This window comes from Oncorhynchus clarkii, chromosome 10 (genome assembly GCF_045791955.1).
Source record: "Oncorhynchus clarkii lewisi isolate Uvic-CL-2024 chromosome 10, UVic_Ocla_1.0, whole genome shotgun sequence".
Classification (NCBI taxonomy): Eukaryota; Metazoa; Chordata; class Actinopteri; order Salmoniformes; family Salmonidae; genus Oncorhynchus; species Oncorhynchus clarkii.
The window spans coordinates 35232533-35255673 of NC_092156.1; the positions used below are offsets into that span (position 1 = coordinate 35232533).

Sequence of the window (23141 nt, forward strand, 5' to 3'; positions counted from 1 at the left end):
CAGCAACCTGGAGAGAAAGCCTGTTGCTTCTGTTCTGTTAGCCTCTCCTCACCCCATCTTCAGCGATAGCAGCTAGCTAGCGCTTTAAGAATTCACTTTGCAGGCAAGCAGGCTGTCTGGACTGTGTTGGTGCGGTGTGGTGTGGTGCGGTGCACAGCGTTCATACAGCTTAATCCTCACCTCACTGAGTGGTGTGTAAGACTCACAATAGATCCAACAGCTGCCTGTAGGGGAGACCTTCTGATGTGCAAATCCCCAGGTTTCTGGGAAACATGATATAACGCTGGGGTCACTGGGACCGCAGCAACCACCCATTACGTTTAATGAGTTGTCAAGAGAGGGGGACCAACAGAGAGAGAAGGGGGAGGCAGTGCTAGCTACGTCAGCAGTAATGAATGACAGACAGCCACGTCAGAAGGTGAGGGGCCTAATTAGAAGAGAGAAGAGAGGAGGAAGACAGAATGTCAGAGAATACTTAGAGAAAGTGAAGAGAAAGGATGCTTCATTTTTAACTGTGAGTTAATCATGCGATTAACACCTCTGTGGTATTATTCTGAGCAGAGGTGCACAGAGCTAGGAGCGACTGTAGAATAGAGCTGTGGGTTTATAGAACCAGGGTTGGGTAATTTACTTTCTAAATGTAATCTGTTACAGTTACAAGTTACCTTTCCAAAATTGTAATTAGTAACAACTTTGATTACTTTTCGATTACTTTTCCTTAAGAGGAATTAGAAGAAGACAAAAATGAGTATTACCAATTGAACGACATATTGCTGGATAAATCAATGTTAGTTTACCTAGCTGGCCATGAATAGATGTTGCATTTTACTTTACGGTTTGGTTAGGCTTCTTTTAACCAATTTCTTTCTACTACAGATAATAATACCATTAGGCTATGTCTTTACATTAAAAACCGAAGTCAGACACATTTCCAGTCATTCCAATAAATGTAATATCCATTGATCTTCAAGAATAGGACTTGGAAATATGGAATTATATATTAGCCAAATTGTTTTACCTGAGCACAACCCCAAAACTAAGGACTAATTAGCCTACTCTGTTGTTTCTGATTTTGTTGCCATAGAGGTGAAAAATAAAATGCTGCTCTCATGAAATGGCATGCTTTTAGCACTATACCGAAAAATGCTATTTGCATGTTAAAAATGTATGCCGTATGCTGAGTTTGATACAGGCCTATAGATATCTCGATAATTTGGAGCTGTTTATGATATCAAAAATCGCAAATTTGAGCATGTGTTCATTAGGCCTATGGACATTTATCGGCACATTAGATTGAGCAATAAAAACCCCACTTGTGGTCTTCTTAAATTAAACTTGTTTTTGACAGTAAGGTGTACAATACTACTGAGGATTGTTGAAGGGAGGTTTGGATCGACCCTATGCACATTGTTCACTGGCTGCCCACAGTTTGCAAAAACAATGATTGATAGGCAGTTTAAACGTATTCAATTAAACCATTATTGGGTTAAAATACACAAACATATAGATTTGTGACACCACTGCTGTCGTCCTTACCTCCAAGTAGTTGAGCCATTGGAAGAGAGATTGGACTGTAGCCTACAAAAGCCTATTTCTCCTCTGTTCCCGCGATCCAAATGCATTTGTATCATAGTGGTCTCTGACTTTTGGTCAGACTCGCTCAGGCGGAACAAACTTAAATTAGTGACTTTTTTCAATGCTAATTTGAATGTCATTGAGTAAAAACAGAAAGTCTGTCAATGCAAGAGCATGTTGTTCAAAGTGGCTAGAATGATACGGAAAATATTAGTTTACAAGATTCAATCTAGCTACGTGTAATGAATACTCGGGGAGAAAAATTTGTAGATTCACGCGCAGAGCGCGCAGCACGCGTTTCTCCTTCGCAGAAGGCAGGTATCGTGTTCACAGGCAGACAATGGTCATACACCGGTAGGCAAACAGGCAGGTAAATCAAAACTAGGACTGAAGGCTATAACTGGTTCTCACAAATGAGCTAGGAAAAGGCTTAGTAAACGTGCAAACTTAACGTGTAAATATTTGTAGGAACATAAGATTTAACAACTGAGACAAACTGAACAAGTTCCACAGACATGTGACTAACAGAAATGGAATTATGTGTCCCTGAACAAGGGGGGTCAAAATCAAAAGTAAGTCAGTATCTGGTGTGGCCACCAGCTGCATTAAGTACTGCAGTACATCTCCTCCTCATAGACTGCACCATATTTGCCCGTTATTGATGTGAGATGTTAACCCACTCTTCCACCAAGGCACCTGCAAGTTCCCGGACATTTCTGGGGGGAATGGCCCTAATCCTCACCCTCCGATCCAACAGGTCCCAGACGTGCTCAATGGGATTGAGATCCGGGCTCTTCACTGACCATGGCAGAACACTGACATCCCTGTCTTGCAGGAAATCACACACGGAATGAGCAGTATGGCTGGTGGCATTGTGATGCTGGAGGGACATGTCAGGATGAGCCTGCAGGAAGGGTACCACATGAGGGAGGAGGATGTCTTCCCTGTAACGCAGGCAATATCAACGCTGTGCAATGACAACAAGCTCAGTCCGATGATGCTGTGACACACCGCCCCAGACCGTAACGGACCCTCCACCTCCAAATCGATCTCGCTCCAGAGTACAGGCCTCGGTGTAACACTCATTCCTTCGACGAGAAACGCGAATCCGACCATCACCCCTGGTGAGACAAAACCGTGACTCGTCAGTGAAGAGCACTTTTTGCCAGTTCTGTCTGGTCCAGCGACAGTGGGTTTGTGCCCATAGGCGATGTTGCTGCCGGTGATGTCTGGTGAGGACCTGCCTTACAACAGGCCTACAAGCCCTCAGTCCAGCCTCTGTCCGCAATAGGCTGAGAGTCTGAGCACTGATGGAGGCATCTCACAGTACGGACATTGCAATTTATTTCCCTGGCCACATCTGCAGTCCTTATGCCTCCTTGAGCATGCCTAAGGCATGTTCACACAGATGAGCAAGGACCCTGGGAATCTATCTTTTGGTGTTTTTCGGAGTCAGTAAAAAGGCCTCTTTAGTGTCCTAAGTTTTCATAACTGTGACCTTAATTGCCTACCATCTGTAAGCTGTTAGTGTCTTAACGACCATTCCACAGGTGCATGTTTATTAATTGTTTATGGTTCATTGAACAAGCATGGGAAACAGTGTTTAAACCCTTTACAATGAAGTTCTGTGAAGTTATTTACATTTTTACAAATTACCTTTGGAAGACAGTGTCCTGAAAAGGGGACACTTCTTTTTTTTTTTGCTGAGTTTAAAATCTAAACAAACAATACCTCACCAAGGCACAAACAGAATGAACTGAACTAAATAAGGAGCTGATGAGACCAGGTGAGTAACAAACACAGGTGAAATCAATGAACAAAAATTAAAGACAGGGCTACGTTCAAGAACACAAAGAAACAGGGCTACGTTCAAGAACTCAACGAAACAGAACACATGTTTGACTAAGAAAATAAATACAGAACCTTACACTACTTTTGCTTCAGTTTCTCTCCCATTATGAGAGTGAAGAAACACAAAACTGGCACCTGTCGTCATTCCTTGCATTTGCTAATCATCATGACATTTTTACAATTTTGTTACGCTAATTTCAGGTATAAAATTAGTCCCTCCTCTCTTATTAAGATGGAGTCCAGACAGGCTACTTTAGGATACTTTCTGATGGACATTCGTTTTTCCAAACTGCCCCCTGTAATTATTTTCATGCCCTCTGTAATTTCTTTAATTCAATTGAGTCTATGACGGAAGCATGCTGTTTTTTATTATAGGAGTGAAGATATTTCAGCATCATGTCTAAACTATAAAAGGCTACACTGATCACTCGTGCTATGCTGCCAAATGTATAGGTGTCCCCATAGGCATAATACAGTGCCTTGCGAAAGTATTCGGCCCCCTTGAACTTTGCGACCTTTTGCCACATTTCAGGCTTCAAACATAAAGATATAAAACTGTATTTTTTTGTGAAGAATCAACAACAAGTGGGACACAATCATGAAGTGGAACGACATTTATTGGATATTTCAAACAAATTGATTTTTTAACAAATCAAAAACTGAAAAATTGGGCGTGCAAAATTATTCAGCCCCTTTACTTTCAGTGCAGCAAACTCTCTGCAGAAGTTCAGTGAGGATCTCTGAATGATCCAATGTTGCCCTAAATGACTAATGATGATAAATACAATCCACCTGTGTGTAATCAAGTCTCCGTATAAATGCACCTGCACTGTGATAGTCTCAGAGGTCCGTTAAAAGCGCAGAGAGCATCATGAAGAACAAGGAACACACCAGGCAGGTCCGAGATACTGTTGTGAAGAAGTTTAAAGCCGGATTTGGATACAAAAATATTTCCCAAGCCTTAAACATCCCAAGGAGCACTGTGCAAGCGATAATATTGAAATGGAAGGAGTATCAGACCACTGCAAATCTACCAAGACCTAAGCCGTCCCTCTAAACTTTCAGCTCATACAAGGAGAAGTCTGATCAGAGATGCAGCCAAGAGACCCATGATCACTCTGGATGAACTGCAGAGATCTACAGCTGAGGTGGGAGACTCTGTGTAACGATTCTCTTCTTGTGAAGTAGAGGCGGACCAAAGCGCAGCGTGGTGGTTGTTCATTGTACTTTATTTACGACACTATACAAGAACAAACTAACGAAAAAACAAGAAACGTGAGAACTCAAAACCTAATACAGCCTATCTGGTGAACACTACACAAAGACAGGAACAAACACCCACAAACAAACAGTGAAACCCAGGCTACCTAAGTATGATTCTCAATCAGAGACAACTAATGACACCTGCCTCTGATTGAGAACCATACTAGGCCGAAAACATAGAACTGCCCCAAAACATAGAAAAACAAACATAGACTGCCCACCCAACTCACGCCCTGACCATACTAAATAAATGCAAAACAAAGGAAATAGAGGTCAGAACGTGACAGTACCCCCCCCCAAAGGTGCGGACTCCGGCCGCAAAACCTTGACCTATAGGGGAGGGTCTGGGTGGGCGTCTGTCCGCGGTGGCGGCTCTGGCGCGGGACGCGGACCCCACTTCGCCATTGTCTTAGTCCGCCTTATTGTCCGCCTCCGTGGCTTACTCACCATGCCCACCCCTCTCAATGACCCCACTGGACAGAGGGGCTGCTTGGGACAGAGGGGCAGCTCGGGACAGAGGTGAAGCAGCTGCTCGGGACAGAGGGGCGGCAGCTGCTCGGGACCGAGGGGCGGCAGCAGCTCGGGACAGAGGGGCGGCAGCAGCTCGGGACAGAGGGGCGGCAGCAGCTCGGGACAGAGGGGCGGCAGCAGCTCGGGACAGAGGGGCAGCTGCTCCGGGCGGAGGGGCAGCTGCTCCGGGCGGAGGGGCTCTAGCGGCCCCTGGCTGACTGGCGGCCCTGGCGGCCCCTGGCTGACTGGCGGCCCCTGGTTGACTGGCGGCACTGGCGGCCCCTGGCTGACTGGCGGCACTGGCGGCCCCTGGCTGACTGGCGGCACTGGCGGCCCCTGGCTGACTGGCGGCACTGGCGGCCCCTGGCTGACTGGCGGCACTGGCGGCCCCTGGCTGACTGGCGGCACTGGCGGCCCCTGGCTGACGGGCGGCACTGGCGGCCCCTGATTGACTGGCGGCACTGGCGGCCCCTGGCTGACTGGCGGCACTGGCGGCCCCTGGCTGACGGGCGGCACTGGCGGCCCCTGGCTGACGGGCGGCACTGGCGGCCCCTGGCTGACGGGCGGCACTGGCGGCTCCTGGCTGACGGGCGGCATTGGCGGCTCCTGGCAGACGGGCGGCACTGGCGGCGCTGGGCAGACGGGCGGCACTGGCGGCGCTGGGCAGACGGGCGGCACTGGCGGCGCTGGGCAGACGGGCGGCACTGGCGGCGCTGGGCAGACGGGCGGCACTGGCGGCGCTGGGCAGACGGGCGGCGCTGGCGGCGTTGGGCAGACGGGCGGCACTGGCGGCGCTGGGCAGACGGGCGGCACTGGCGGCGCTGGGCAGACGGGCGGCACTGGCGGCGCTGGGCAGACGGGCGGCGCTGGCGGCGTTGGGCAGACGGGCGGCACTGGCGGCGCTGGGCAGACGGGAAGCTCAGATGGCGCTGGACAGGCGGGAGGCTCCGGCAGAGGCGCCGGACAGGCGGGAGGCTCCGGCAGTGCTGGACAGGCGAGGCGCACTGTAGGCCTGATGCGTGGTGCTGGCACTGGTGGTACTGGGCCGAGGACACGCACAGGAAGCCTTGTGCGGGGAGCTGCTACCGGAGGGCTGGGGTGTGGAGGTGGTGACGGATAGACCGGGCCGTGCAGGCGCACTGGAGCTCTTGAGCACCGAGCCTGCCCAACCTTACCCGGTTGAATGGTCCCGGTCGCCCTGCCAGTGCGGCGAGGTGGAATAGCCCGCACTGGGCTATGCAGGCGAACCGGGGACACCGTGCGCAAGGCTGGTGCCATGTAAGCCGGCCCAAGGAGACGCACTGGAGACCAGATGCGTAGAGCCGGCTTCATGGCACTTGGCTCGATGCCCACTCTAGCCCGGCCGATACGCAGAGCTGGAATGTACCGCACCGGGCTGTGCACCCGCACTGGGGACACCATGCGCTCCACAGCATAACACGGTGCCTGCCCGGTCTCTCTAGCCCCCCGGTAACCACAGGAAGTTGGCTCAGGTCTCCTACCTGGCGTAGCCATACTCCCTGTTAGCCCCCCCCCAAGAAATTTTTGGGGCTGACTCCCGGGCTTCCATCCACGACGCCGCGCTGCCTCCTCATACCAGTGCCTCTCCGCTTTCGCCGCCTCCAGTTCTTCTTTGGGACGGCGATATTCTCCTGGCTGAGCCCAGGGTCCTCTTCCGTCTAATTCCTCCTCCCATGTCCATACCTCCTCGCGCTGCTCCTGCTGCTGCTTTTTTCGTTGCCCATTACCACACCGCTTGGTCCTGTTGTGGTGGGTGATTCTGTAACGATTCTCTTCTTGTGAAGTAGAGGCGGACCAAAGCGCAGCGTGGTGGTTGTTCATTGTACTTTATTTACGACACTATACAAGAACAAACTAACGAAAAAACAAGAAACGTGAGAACTCAAAACCTAATACAGCCTATCTGGTGAACACTACACAAAGACAGGAACAAACACCCACAAACAAACAGTGAAACCCAGGCTACCTAAGTATGATTCTCAATCAGAGACAACTAATGACACCTGCCTCTGATTGAGAACCATACTAGGCCGAAAACATAGAACTGCCCCAAAACATAGAAAAACAAACATAGACTGCCCACCCAACTCACGCCCTGACCATACTAAATAAATGCAAAACAAAGGAAATAGAGGTCAGAACGTGACACTCTGTCCATTGCACAAATCTGGCCTTTATGGAAGAGTGGCAAGAAGAAAGCCATTTCTTAAAGATATCCATAAAAAGTGTCATTTAATTTTAAGGTGCTCTGGTCAGATGAAACCAAAATTGAACTTTTTGGCAACAATGCAAAACGTTATGTTTGGCGTAAAAGCAACACAGCTGAACACACCATCCCCACTGTCAAACATGGTGGTGGCAGCATCATGGTTTGGGCCTGCTTTTCTTCAGCAGGGACAGGGAAGATGGTTAAAATTGATGGGAAGATGGAAGGAGCCAAATACAGGACCATTCTGGAAGAAAACCTGATGGAGTCTGCAAAAGACCTGAGACTGGGACGGAGATTTGTCTTCCAACAAGACAATGATCCAAAACATAAAGCAAAATCTAGAATGGAATGGTTCAAAAATAAACATATCCAGGTGTTAGAATGGCCAAGTCAAAGTCCAGACCTGAATCCAATCGAGAATCTGTGGAAAGAACTGAAAACTGCTGTTCACAAATGCTCTCCATCCAACCTCATTGAGCTCGAGCTGTTTTGCAAGGAGGAATGGGAAAAAATGTCAGTCTCTCGATGTGCAAAACTGATAGAGACATACCCCAAGCGACTTACAGCTGTAATCGCAGCAAAAGGTGACGCTACAAAGTATTAACTTAAGGGGGCTGAATAATTTTGCACGCCCAATTTTTCAGTTTTTGATTTGTTAAAAAAGTTTGAAATATCCAATAAATGTCGTTCCACTTCATGATTGTGTCCCACTTGTTGTTGATTCTTCACAAAAAATACAGTTGTATATCTTTATGTTTGAAGCCTGAAATGTGGCATAAGGTCGCAAAGTTCAAGGGGGCCGAATACTTTCGCAAGGCACTGTATTTAAATTGTGGAAATTATTTTCGTGATCCACAGTAGACTTTCCTCCTAATGAAAAGGCCCCCCATCCTGCTGGTGTGGGCTTCTGGACAGTGCACTTAATATGCGTTTATGGATGAGAAAGTGAACTTGTCATTTCCAAAAAGGAATTCAGTGGGGAATCGGGGATTGCCTGCCTTGCGATCTGCTGTTCTACAGCCAGTGTATCATTAAACATGCCTAAGCACTATACTTTTTTATTGCGCATTTAATTAAGCTGACACATTTGGCTGTGTTGAACTTCAATTCATTAGCAGAAAACATACGTCTGAAAAAAATATAGTTTTTGTCATACCATAGCACAGGTGTTGGTCGCCTGAATTCACTGTAGTAGGCTGGGGCTAATATATAGGCTAGCATACGAATGGAAGATTAATATCCCAGCCTATGAATTAACTTTTAATTTACACATCTCTGTCTTCACTGTTCCCTTGTGTAATTCATGCATCTCCGCGTCCGCTGGCATCTCCACTGGCCTCTCTCTCTCTTCCGTCCTCTCTCTATTACTCTTACGGATGGATATACATTTACATAATCGTTGTAAATGTCATATTTCAGTTTTTTACTTATAATAGATTTGTATAGATTTGTATAGCATACTATTTTTGCTTTGTCATTATGGGGTATTGTGTGTCGATTGATGAGGAAAACCCCCCAAATGTAATCAATTTTAGAATAAGGCTGTATCGTAACAAAATGTGGGAAAGGTCAAGGGGTCTGAATACTTTCCGAATGCACTGTATTTATCAGAGTTATTGACCTCACAATAAGCCAGATTCTGGTAATTTACATTGTGGTATTGAAATTTGAAGCAGCAGCCGCCGGTACAATCAAACGGAAATGGACAGCTCATGGTGCTGAAAGTAGGCAAATTCGAGTAGGCATAATTCATTTCAACAGTCTTCATTTTATTTAGACTTTGCTAACAACAAGAGGAGTTTGTGTTGGAGCCTATTTCTTCCTATGTAAGAAATACAAGGTAGGCTTAGCTGTTTGACAGACAAAATTAGGCTTTAGGCTGCTATGTACAGTGCCTTCAAAAAGTATTCACACCCCTTGACTTTTTCCACATAAAGCCTACATGAAATATGTTTTGTCACTGGCCTACACACAATACCCCATAATGTCAAAGTGTTACTATGTTTTTCAAAATAAGTTTTTACAAATTAATAAAATATGAAATGCTGAAATGTCTTGAGTCAATAAGTATTCAACCCCTTTGTTATGGCAAGCCTAAATAAGTTCAGGAATAAAAAATGTGCTTAACAAGTCACATAATAAGTTGCATGGTGTAACAATGTGCTTAACAAGTCACATAATAAGTTGCATGGTGTAAAAATGTGCTTAACAAGTCACATAATAAGTTGCATGGACTCTGTGTGCAATAATAGTGTTTAAACATGAGTTTTGAATGACTACATCATCTCTGTACCCCGCACATACAAGTATCTGTAAGGTGAACTTCAAAACACAGATCTAACCACGAAGACAAGGGAGGTTTTCCAATGGTTTGCAAAGAAGGGGACTATTGGTAGATGGGTGTAAAAAAAAAAGCAGACATTGAATATCCCTTTGAGCATAGTGAAGTTATTAATTACACATTGGATGGTGTATCAATACACCCAGTCACTACAAACATACAGGCGTCCTTCCTAACTCAGTTGCCGGAGAGGAAGGACATTTCACCATGAGGTCAACTGGGGATGGATCAACAAAATCGTTGTTACTCCACAATACTAACCTAAATGACAGAGTGAAAAGAAGGAAGCCTGTACCGAATAAAAAATATTCCAAAACATGCATCCTGTTTTCAAAAAGACAGTAATATGGCAAAAAAAAAACATGTTATGCCATTAACTTTTTGTCCTGAATACAAAGTGTTATGCTTGGGGTAAATCCAATACAACGCATTACTGAGTACCAGTTTGCATATTGTCAAGCATAATGGTGACTGCATCATGTGTTCCTGTGTATCTCAGTTGGTAGAGCATGGTGTTTACAACGCCAGAATTGTGGGTTTGATTCCCATGGGGACCAGTATGAAAAAAAGAAAAGTATGAAAATGTATGCACTCACTACTGTAAGTATGGATAAGAGTGTCTGCTAAATTACTCCAATGTTATGGGTATGCTTGTAATCGTTAGGACTGGGAGATTTTCAGAATAAGAACGAAATGGAGCTAAGCACTGGCAAAATATTACCCAGAAGGTGATTTCATTCAGGGGTGTGAATACCTATGTAAATTAGGTATGTATTCATTTAATTGTCAATACATTTACAAACATTTATCATAACATGTTTTCACTTTGTCATTATGAGGTATTGTGTGTAGATAGGAAAACATCTACCTAATCCACTTTGAATTCAGGCCGTAACACAACACAATGTGGAATAAGTCGAAGGGTATGAATACCTTCTGAAGGCACTTGTACATAGATTAGTTGGCCAATTCCTCCACCCACCATGCTCTCTTTAAATAGCCAACCTCCGTGTCAGTGAAGGGCTGTTAAGTTAAAACCAAAACTCGAATTGAGGGTTTATGAGAGGGAATGCCATAGGCCTACCTTTTATTTAAGAAAATGGCATAAGGCACAGGCCTACCCCTTGTTAGCTCAAGATTTTGAAGAAAATAAAAAATATCAGATTATATAAAGTGATCTATGACAGTGCTTTGGTCCGTGATACTTTATGCTAGAAACAAGCAGTAAAATAACCAGAAAAGACGTGACTCCGATGCATATGGGGATATCATTGTTTTGTTTCTTTAACATTGAGGCTGAGCTACAACTTTCTATAGCCAGGAGACAAAAAAAAGACTTTGCTTGGGAAGTAATCAAATTCTGTCACTATCAATTGATTAAGCTTTTCCGTACAATAGAATATGTTTAAACTCAGACAGCTTTTAGGGCAACACTTCTGTGTGACCTTCTTTTGTTGGGTATGGAAGAAGAGTAGCCAGCAGTTAAAGCTTTAATTTCTCTGCATTGGTAGGCCTACTGTCTGGGATGGAAGGTAGGCCTACTGTCTAGGATGGAAGGTAGACCTACTGTCTGGGATGGGAGGTAGACCTACTGTCTGGGATGGGAGGTAGGCCTACTGTCTGGGATGGGAGGTAGACCTACTGTCTGGGATGGGAGGTAGACCTACTCTCTGGGATGGGAGGTAGGCCTACTGTCTGGGATGGAAGATAGGCCTACTGTCTAGGATGGAAGGTAGACCTACTGTCTGGGATGGGAGGTAGACCTACTGTCTGGGATGGGAGGTAGGCCTACTGTCTGGGATGGGAGGTAGACCTACTGTCTGGGATGGGAGGTAGACCTACTCTCTGGGATGGGAGGTAGGCCTACTGTCTGGGATGGAAGGTAGGCCTACTGTCTGGGATGGAACGTAGGCCTAGTGTCTGGGATGGAAGGTAGGACTACTGTCTGGGATGGAAGGTAGGCCTACTGTCTGGGATGGGAGGTTGGCCTTCTGTCTGGGATGGAAGGTAGGCCTACTGTCTGGGATGGAAGGTAGGCCTACTGTCTGGGATGGAAGGTAGGCCTACTGTCTGGGATGGAAGGTAGGCCTACTGTCTGGGATGGAAGGTAGGCCTACTGTCTGGGATGGAAGGTAGGACTACTGTCTGGGATGGAAGGTAGGCCTACTGTCTAGGATGGGAGGTAGGCCTACTGTCTAGGATGGAAGGTAGGCCTACTGTCTGGGATGGAAGGTAGAACTACTGTCTGGGATGGAAGGTAGGCCTACTGTCTGGGATGGGAGGTAGGCCTACTGTCTAGGATGGAAGGTAGGCCTACTGTCTGGGATGGAAGGTAGAACTACTGTCTGGGATGGAAGGTAGGCCTACTGTCTGGGATGGGAGGTAGGCCTACTGTCTGGGATGGGAGGTAGGCCTACTGTCTAGGATGGAAGGTAGGCCTACTGTCTGGGATGGAAGGTAGAACTACTGTCTGGGATGGAAGGTAGGCCTACTGTCTGAGATGGAAGGTAGGCCTACTGTCTGGGATGGAAGGTAGGCCTAACTTTTAAAAGTACCATGCTCAGATTCCTAATGACGTCTCAGATTTAATTATTTCAAAACAGGGACAGTTTAATTGCAAACAAGATACACTTATTTGTCATTGGACAAATATGGTACTATGAACACAGGCCTATCTCCCTTTCCATTCTTAGCCTGTAATTCCGGTAATATGTGTGCTAGTAAAAAAATTCTGCTAGTATGTAAAAAATAAGTAGAATTGCCTTAAATATTTCTAAAAGGCATTTTTTTTGTCGGACCTGTAAATACGATGATAGATTCATGCAATGCTTTGACTGTAAAGGAGATCTTTCCACCCCTACTCTTGTCCGTGGTGGTCTGTGAACCTGCACAACCTTCTGGCCCACAGCCCTGTGCGCTATCGAAATTCCTACATTGCCATGTAATGCTGACAGGACGAAGAAGAGTTTCTAAAACTGCATATCTAAGGCTCTGGTCTGTCCATGAAATGAGGGTAAACGGTGTTCTGTGCTATCCACTTTGTTTTAATGATTATTTTGGGTATAGGGGAGGGTCACTTGTTTTCTTTCAAGCGTTCAGGGAGGGTTTAAGTAAAATATATTTGGCTGAAGAGAGGGCCATTCATTTTCATTTCAGAGAGGTCCTATTTTCTCCATGTAACCCTTATTACACATGACGTTCAGTCCCTTAAAGCGCTTGAACCAATATCCTAGCCCAATTCGTGTCCCAGAAGTAGCAATATAGATAGGTCGCTTGATCAATAATTTTTTTTATATATTCGAGGAAAGAGGCACCTTGCCTTGCTCTTGCTTGATGGATATAAAATAGGCTACAGCGTTGACAATGTTGTGCTCACAGTGGCTGGTGGTAAAAATGCAATAAAGGGGAATTTTCTGTACTCCCCACGTTTTTACAATCAAATGTATTAAAAAATGCCCCATGTTAGAATGTTTCCAATCAAATGTATGAATTAAGTTAGAACGTTTTCCTATCAGTCTAATTTGTATAAAATTGTGATTGGATGATAGCTCCCACTGGGCACATTTCAATGAAATTACATTGAACCAACGTGGAATAGATGTTGAATTGAGGGTTATCGAATCAGGATCAAATCCTCCCATCTCCTTGAGCTCATTAATGATAGAATAGTCATATTTGAATACTGCTGAAAGGCCAGTCTCTTTGTCTAATGACAGGAGTGGCAAGGAGTGGAATGTAATAGCTGAACAGAGATGACTACCAGGCTAGTGAGCATATAGAACAGAGCTGTGATTTACCCTAGAACAGTAGAACAGGGCCTGTTACCAGGGGCTTTGATTCACTCCTGTAATAAAGAAAGTGTTGTGCATCCCCATTGCCAGACCAGGCCATGATCACAGGGAAGCTGTTATACCAGCAGCTAATCCACTCCCGAGCCCAGATGATGCTGTTATACCAGCAGCTAGTCCACTCCCGGAGCCCAGATGATGCTGTTATACTAGCAGCTAGTCCACTCCCGAGCCCAGATGATGCTGTTATACCAGAGGTTAGTCCACTCCCGGAGCCCAGATGATGCTGTTATACCAGCAGCTAGTCCACTCCCGAGCCCAGATGATGCTGTTATACCAGAGGTTAATCCACTCCGGGAGCCCAGATGATGCTGTTATACCAGCAGCTAGTCCACTCCCGAGCCCAGATGATGCTGTTATACCAGCAGCTAGTCCACTCCCGAGCCCAGATGATGCTGTTATACCTGAGGTTAGTCCACTCCCGGAGCCCAGATGATGCTGTTATACCAGCAACTAGTCCACTCCCGAGCCCAGATGATGCTGTTATACCAGCAGCTAGTCCACTCCCGGAGCCCAGATGATGCTGTTATACCAGCAGCTAGTCCACTCCCGAGCCCAGATGATGCTGTTATACCAGCAGCTAGTCCACTCCCGAGCCCAGATGATGCTGTTATACCAGAGGTTAGTCCACTCCCGGAGCCCAGATGATGCTGTTATACCAGCAGCTAGTCCACTCCCGGAGCCCAGAAGATGCTGTTATACCAGAGGTTAGTCCACTCCCAGAGCCCAGATGATGCTGTTATACCAGAGGTTAGTCTACTCCCGGAGCCCAGATGATGCTGTTATACCAGCAACTAGTCCACTCCCGGAGCCCAGATGATGCTGTTATACCAGAGGTTAGTCCACTCCCGGAGCCCAGATGATGCTGTTATACCAGAGGTTAATCCACTCCGGGAGCCCAGATGATGCTGTTATACCAGCAGCTAGTCCACTCCCGAGCCCAGATGATGCTGTTATACCAGCAGCTAGTCCACTCCCGAGCCCAGATGATGCTGTTATACCTGAGGTTAGTCCACTCCCGGAGCCCAGATGATGCTGTTATACCAGCAACTAGTCCACTCCCGAGCCCAGATGATGCTGTTATACCAGCAGCTAGTCCACTCCCGGAGCCCAGATGATGCTGTTATACCAGCAGCTAGTCCACTCCCGAGCCCAGATGATGCTGTTATACCAGCAGCTAGTCCACTCCCGAGCCCAGATGATGCTGTTATACCAGAGGTTAGTCCACTCCCGGAGCCCAGATGATGCTGTTATACCAGCAGCTAGTCCACTCCCGGAGCCCAGAAGATGCTGTTATACCAGAGGTTAGTCCACTCCCAGAGCCCAGATGATGCTGTTATACCAGAGGTTAGTCTACTCCCGGAGCCCAGATGATGCTGTTACACCAGCAACTAGTCCACTCCCGGAGCCCAGATGATGCTGTTATACCAGAGGTTAGTCCACTCCCGGAGCCCAGATGATGCTGTTATACCAGAGGTTAATCCACTCCCGGAGCCCAGATGATGCTGTTATACCAGCAGTTAGTCCACTCCCGGAGCCCAGATGATGCTGTTATACCAGCAGCTAGTCCACTCCCGGAGCCCAGATTATGCTGTTATACCAGCAGCTAGTCCACTCCCGGAGCCCAGAAGATGCTGTTATACCAGAGGTTAGTCCACTCCCAGAGCCCAGATGATGCTGTTATACCAGAGGTTTGTCTACTCCCGGAGCCCAGATGATGCTGTAATACCAGCAGCTAGTCCACTCCCGGAGCCCAGATGATGCTGTTATACCAGAGGTTAGTCCACTCCCGGAGCCCAGATGATGCTGTTATACCAGCAGCTAGTCCACTCCCGAGCCCAGATGATGCTGTTATACCAGCAGCTAGTCCACTCCCGAGCCCAGATGATGCTGTTATACCAGAGGTTAGTCTACTCCCGGAGCCCAGATGATGCTGTAATACCAGCAGCTAGTCCACTCCCGAGCCCAGATGATGCTGTTATACCAGAGGTTAATCCACTCCGGGAGCCCAGATGATGCTGTTATACCAGCAGCTAGCCCACTCCCGAGCCCAGATGATGCTGTTATACCAGCAGCTAGTCCACCCCCGAGCCCAGATGATGCTGTTATACCTGAGGTTAGTCCACTCCCGGAGCCCAGATGATGCTGTTATACCAGCAACTAGTCCACTCCCGAGCCCAGATGATGCTGTTATACCAGCAGCTAGTCCACTCCCGGAGCCCAGATGATGCTGTTATACCAGCAGCTAGTCCACTCCCGAGCCCAGATGATGCTGTTATACCAGCAGCTAGTCCACTCCCGAGCCCAGATGATGCTGTTATACCAGAGGTTAGTCCACTCCCGGAGCCCAGATGATGCTGTTATACCAGCAGCTAGTCCACTCCCGGAGCCCAGAAGATGCTGTTATACCAGAGGTTAGTCCACTCCCAGAGCCCAGATGATGCTGTTATACCAGAGGTTAGTCTACTCCCGGAGCCCAGATGATGCTGTTATACCAGCAACTAGTCCACTCCCGGAGCCCAGATGATGCTGTTATACCAGAGGTTAGTCCACTCCCGGAGCCCAGATGATGCTGTTATACCAGAGGTTAGTCCACTCCCGGAGCCCAGATGATGCTGTTATACCAGCAGTTAGTCCACTCCCGGAGCCCAGATGATGCTGTTATACCAGCAGCTAGTCCACTCCCGGAGCCCAGATTATGCTGTTATACCAGCAGCTAGTCCACTCCCGGAGCCCAGAAGATGCTGTTATACCAGAGGTTAGTCCACTCCCAGAGCCCAGATGATGCTGTTATACCAGAGGTTAGTCTACTCCCGGAGCCCAGATGATGCTGTAATACCAGCAGCTAGTCCACTCCCGGAGCCCAGATGATGCTGTTATACCAGAGGTTAGTCCACTCCCGGAGCCCAGATGATGCTGTTATACCAGAGGTTAGTCCACTCCCGGAGCCCAGATGATGCTGTTATACCAGCAGTTAGTCCACTCCCGGAGCCCAGATGATGCTGTTATACCAGCAGCTAGTCCACTCCCGGAGCCCAGATGATGCTGTTATACCAGAGGTTAGTCCACTGCCGGAGCGCAGATGATGCTGTTATACCAGAGGTTAGTCCACTCCCGGAGCCCAGATGATGCTGTTATACCAGCAGCTAGTCCACTCCCGGAGCCCAGATGATGCTGTTATACCAGAGGTTAGTCCACTCCCGGAGCCCAGATGATGCTGTTATACCTGAGGTTAGTCCACTCCCGGAGCCCAGATGATGCTGTTATACCAGCAGTTAGTCCACTCCCGGAGCCCAGATGATGCTGTTATACCAGCAGCTAGTCCACTCCCGGAGCCCAGATGATGCTGTTATACCAGAGGTTAGTCCACTGCCGGAGCGCACATGATGCTGTTATACCAGCAGCTAGTCCACTCCCGGAGCCCAGATGATGCTGTTATACCAGAGGTTAGTCCACTCCCGAGCCCAGATGATGCTGTTATACCAGAGGTTAGTCCACTCCCAGAGCCCAGATGATGCTGTTATACCAGCAGCTAGTCCACTCCTGGAGCCCAGAAGATGCTGTTATACCAGAGGTTAGTCCACTCCCAGAGCCCAGATGATGCTGTTATACCAGAGGTTAGTCCACTCCCGGAGCCCAGATGATGCTGTTATACCAGCAGCTAGTCCACTCCCGGAGCCCAGATGATGCTGTTATACCAGAGGTTAGTCCACTCCCGGAGCCCAGATGATGCTGTTATACCAGAGGTTAGTCCACTCCCGGAGCCCAGATGATGCTGTTATACCAGCAGTTAGTCCACTCCCGGAGCCCAGATGATGCTGTTATACCAGCAGCTGGTCCACTCCCGGAGCCCAGATGATGCTGTTATACCAGAGGTTAGTCCACTGCCGGAGCGCAGATGATGCTGTTATACCAGAGGTTAGTCTACTCCCGGAGCCCAGATGATGCTGTTATACCAGCAGCTAGTCCACTCCTGGAGCCCAGATGATGCTGTTATACCAGAGGTTAGTCCACTCCCGGAGCCCAGATGATCCTGTTATACCAGAGGTTAGTCCACTCCCGGAGCCCAGATGATGCTGTTATACCAGCAGTTAGTCCACTCCCGGAGCCCAGATGATGCTGTTATACCAGCAGCTAGTCCACTCCCGGAGCCCAGATGATGCTGTTATACCAGAGGTTAGTCCACTGCCGGAGCGCAGATGATGCTGTTATACCAGCAGCTAGTCCACTCCCGGAGCCCAGATGATGCTGTTATACCAGAGTTTAGTCCACTCCCGGAGCCCAGATGATGCTGTTATACCAGCAGCTAGTCCACTCCCGGAGCCCAGATGATGCTGTTATACCAGCAGCTAGTCCACTCCCGGAGCCCAGATGATGCTGTTATACCAGAGGTTAGTCCACTCCCGGAGCCCAGATGATGCTGTTATACCAGAGGTTAGTCCACTCCCGGAGCCCAGATAATGCTGTTATACCAGAGGTTAGTCCACTCCCGGAGCCCAGATGATGCTGTTATACCAGCAGTTAGTCCACTCCCAGAGCCAGATGTATGATCTCATTAGTGCAGAAGGAGAATTGGGGCTATATTTAACCTTGATGAAACAGCAGCTATTATCGTTTTGTGCAGCAAACATGCTAGCACTGCATTATTATGATGTGGCTGTTCCATGCTACAGCATGTATTGATAGCATGAGTTAAAGCCTCCCCTTTGCTGTGGAAAATTACAAATCCAATATTTTCCGTGCATTGAAAACCAGGGCTTGGAAGGGATTCTATTTTTTTATCACCAGAGCCTGGCTCCCTTGGTATGTAGTGGAGAAAACAGTCTTTGTCTTGAGTCAAAATTCATAGACTTGGAATTGGTTGTCTTTAAAAATAAATGTGTCTCAGTTGCATGTGTGTATTAGTCAATATATCAGGTCTGTGGTATGTCAGGTTTGTAAGCTAAGGAGTGTGTGGTTGTTATTGTTTAGGCCATGGGCTGGCTTTAAGAGAGGCTGTGGTACTGTATATGAGGACTAGCAGTGCATGGGAATCTACTCTGACATTTTCTTATATGCCTATCTCTTAAGCCTCTTCAAAGGCAGAGGGAGGAGAACACATTCAATTAAAAAAGGTACTTCAAGCCTGCAGAAAAACATTATATGATTAGACTATGAAACAATGCCACAACAGCCTCATGTCAATTCCTGCCACGTGCAGTAGTTTCAGCCTCATCTGTCACTAGTTATTCCAAGCAGATGGAATGCTTTACCTTCACACAGACATACACCTGCTGTAGTAGAGTCATTATGCTGGTGTTGCCCCTGGCCCCAGAACAAACACATCCATCTGATGTGTGCACAGACCAAAGGGGAAGGCCATGAACGGATGGATGGAGGGAGGGATGATTCATTGATGGATGGATAAGTGGTTGAATTGAAGCATGATAGATGGGTAGAGAAATGTGTAGTGAATGGTTGGCTTGATGGAGGAAAGATGCTGAGATGCCTTTAAACCAGTGTTGTGTAACATGCAGCATTGAACTTGAAAATAATACTGGAAGATCACAGAAGCGTGAAATGAGTCAGGTGTGTCTCCAGACTGTTCTCTTTTTACCAATCCACTCCAAAGGTCAGTCTTTCTAGTTTTATGCAGCAACAATGCTGTGGTGTTTCAAGGCTTCCAAGAGATTTATTTGAGGGTTAGGCCCCTATTTATTCGATAAGCTCTAGTACTGCATTCCTTTTCAATGGTTGTTTCTTTCATTTTCTAATTTTGCATGCTGAAAACAAGAGCAGACCACCCTGTGAAAAAAAACGAACACTTTCAGCAACATTTTCATTTTCTAATAAAGAAGTCAGTCAGGTGAAGAGGGGAGAGGAGGAGCACAGTCCACGCAGGGCAAAGCGCTTGAGGAATCAGCCAGATGGTGTGGGACAGTGGAGTTGTTATCAGTAGAGTTGTTATTCAGGGTTCACAAATGTCCACTCCACTTAAAACAAACATTTATAGGAGACAGAGATAAGGAGGGACATAGGAGCTTGTTTAAAAACTTTTGTACATTCACAAGAGAGGTTTGTTCACCTATTTGTTGTGTAAAAATTTAATATCTACACCTTGTTAGACCAAGTACACGGTGCATTGTACATAGTGTTTATAGCCAGAGCTAATTTTCATCAGCCCCACAGATGGCCCTATATAGCAGCTTCTTATAAATCAATTTATACTGAGGCGACCAGCGAGCACAGCCCTATGCTGCAACAACGCCTGCCTGCGTCCTGCATGGTGGTAGGAGGTATTTGTCCATTAAGAGCAGTGGCCGGTGCACTGATTTCCCCCATTAGTTCTAGTTGATTAACCAAGCAGATACATTGAGTCCAAGGAGAAGTGAAGGGCACAGAGAGGCAGAGAGCACTGCCATGGGAACGCACATCCCACACGGCTGTCATTTATTCAAATAGTCACCATTTATTTTCCTAGTTATATAGATTAATGCTTCTTCACAACCTTACAAGTAATAGTTCATCTTCTACACATGAACTCCCTTGAATTCTCTATTACTCCACCATCACATCTACATTCTACAATATTCTGATTCATCCATTCTCTCTCTCTCTCTCTCTCTCTCTGCTTGGTAGCTATTATTTTGAGATCTGATCATGTTGGAGGAGGCACTCTTTCCTCTGGTCCCCCAAAAATATATCCCCATGCCCCAGGGCAGTGATTGGGGACAATCCCCTCTGTAGAGGGCCTTCTTTCGGATGGGACGTTAAACAGGTGTCTTGACTCTGGTCACTAAAGATCCCATGGCACTTATCGTAAGAGTAGGGGTGTTAACACCGGTGTCCTGGCTAAATTTCCAACCCACATAGCATCATGGCCACCTAATCATCCCCAGCTTCTAATTGGCTCATTCATCCCCACTCTACTCCCCTGTAACTATTCCCCAGGTCATTGCTGTAAATGAGAATGTGTTCTCAGTCAATAAATGAATAAATAAATGTCAGGCTATGTGTTATGTTCTATGACTGCAGGGAGAGATATGGCCTTATTGGACTATGTGTGTAGTTGACTGTGTTCTGGCCCTCACCTGGATGTCTGAATGTGGGAAGAGATTACTTAATTTGTCTGCTTGTGGTCTGCCTGGAGGCTTGATTGACTGTGTCCTAATCCTAACCAACCTGTTTGGTTGACTGTGTTCTGAGTTCTGGCCCTCACCTGAACTTACTCAAACAGACTGTTTGTCTTTCTAGATTGACTATGTTCTGACCCAGAACTGACTGTTCTGTCTGTTTGTCTGTCTGTTTGTCCAGTCTGCTCCCAGTTCTCCAGAGGAGTGTACGCCATCTTCGGCTTCTACGACCAGAAGTCCATGAACACGCTGACCTCATTCTGTGGGGCTCTGCACACCTCCTTCATCACACCCAGCTTCCCCGCCGATGCCGACGTGCAGTTTGTCATCCAGATGAGGCCTCCTCTTCGGGGAGCTGTCCTCAGCCTGCTGGCCCACTACAAGTGGGAGAAGTTTGTCTACCTCTATGACACCGAGAGGGGTAAGAAACAGCCTGGCTAACAGTCTGACAGACATTGCATTGGAACACACATGAGATACTGTACTATACTGTACAAAGAGGCTCTCTGGTAAAGCCATAGCTCCTCTCTCCTCCACCCATGTCACCTCACATTAAGCCATGAAGTATATAATTATTTTCCCTCAGTGTGGAAATCCTCTGATCCCCAGTTCTCATTTTAAGAGTGATCTAAAAGCTTTAAATCTGGGCCTGTAATGATGCCTAAAGTGCTTTAGTGTCTGGAGGCTTTTCCTTGGCTTCCACATTAAACAGGCCCCTGGCTGCTTCAGTAAATGAGTCCAAGGCAGGTGACGTTCCTGTATGTGTGACTGTTGCTGTGCTGTAGGAGCTCCCTCAGAGTCAATACGCTACCAGCCTCTAATCCTCTGAATATCATTTAGACTGTAATTGGATTATATAAAGGAGCCACAACACAATGTGACTTTTACACGTCCTTCATGCCCCCCCCCCCCCCCTTTCCCTCTCCACTGTACCCCAGCAGCAGCCACAGGCTGATGGAGGGAGCTAGCAGAGGTCTCCATCCTGCTCTGTGAAGGTCGACATCTGGAGAGTTCAGCCTTAAGACAGAACACTAATGACACTCCAATCTGTCAGGGTGGGATATTCCTGGTCCTGGACCAGGCTACTGTACTGTAAAGCTGGCTGTAGAGAGAGACATACTGTACAGGACCAGGCTACTGTACTGTAAAGCTGGCTGTAGAGAGAGACATACTGTACTGGACCAGGCTACTGTACTGTAAAGCTGGCTGTAGAGAGAGACATACTGTACTGGACCAGGCTACTGTACTGTAAAGCTGGCTGTAGAGAGAGACATACTGTACTGGACCAGGCTACTGTACTGTAAAGCTGGCTGTAGAGAGAGACATACTGTACAGGACCAGGCTACTGTACTGTAAAGCTGGCTGTAGAGAGAGACATACTGTACTGGACCAGGCTACTGTACTGTAAAGCTGGCTGTAGAGAGAGACATACTGTACTGGACCAGGCTACTGTACTGTAAAGCTGGCTGTAGAGAGAGACATACTGTACTGGACCAGGCTACTGTACTGTAAAGCTGGCTGTAGAGAGAGACATACTGTACTGGGCCAGGCTACTGTACTGTAAAGCTGGCTGTAGAGAGAGACATACTGTACTGGACCAGGCTACTGTACTGTAAAGCTGGCTGTAGAGAGAGACATACTGTACTGGACCAGGCTACTGTACTGTAAAGCTGGCTGTAGAGAGAGACATACTGTACTGGACCAGGCTACTGTACTGTAAAGCTGGCTGTAGAGAGAGACATAATGTACTGTAAAGCTGGCTGTAGAGAGAGACATACTGTACTGGACCAGGCTACTGTACTGTAAAGCTGGCTGTAGAGAGAGACATACTGTACTGGACCAGGCTACTGTACTGTAAAGCTGGCTGTAGAGAGAGACATACTGTACTGGACCAGGCTACTGTACAGTAAAGCTGGCTGTAGAGAGAGACATACTGTACAGGAACAGGTATTCTGTTTACAGTACCATGTTGTTGCTTTAATTAGATACTGCTGGTAGGAGAAAAGGCTGAGGCTAACAATTACACAGCATTTCTCTCCTGTGTATCATTTAGGGGAAAGGGGGGGATACCTAGTCAGTTGTACAACTGAATGCCTTCAACTGAAATGTGTCTTCCGCATTTAACCCAACCGCTCTAAATCAGAGAGGGTCGGGGAGCTGTCTTAATCGACATCCACGTCTTTAGCGCCCAGGGAACAGTGGGTTAACTGCCTTGTTCAGGGTCAGAACAACAGATTTTTATCTTGTCAGCTCTGGGATTCAATCCAGCAACCTTTCGGTTACTGGCCCAATGCTCTAACCACTATTTACCATTCACTATAGTGTAAAGCTAAAGTGTAAAACCTTTTCCATGTCTTTATCCTCTGTGGCACATGGGAGGTTCCTAACACCAATACCATTGAGCTTTATCA

The 23141-nt window shown here is 47.2% G+C and overlaps 1 protein-coding gene across 1 annotated transcript in view; it reads left to right on the forward strand.

The window, feature by feature from the left end:
- Nucleotides 1–23141, forward strand: part of LOC139418351 (glutamate receptor 3) — a 106464-nt gene that overhangs the window by 22319 nt on the left and 61004 nt on the right. Inside the window, exon 3 of the mRNA XM_071167740.1 lies at nt 20912–21151. Within this exon, the coding sequence (XP_071023841.1) occupies nt 20912–21151 (240 nt within the window). The remainder of the gene's footprint in view (nt 1–20911; nt 21152–23141) is intronic.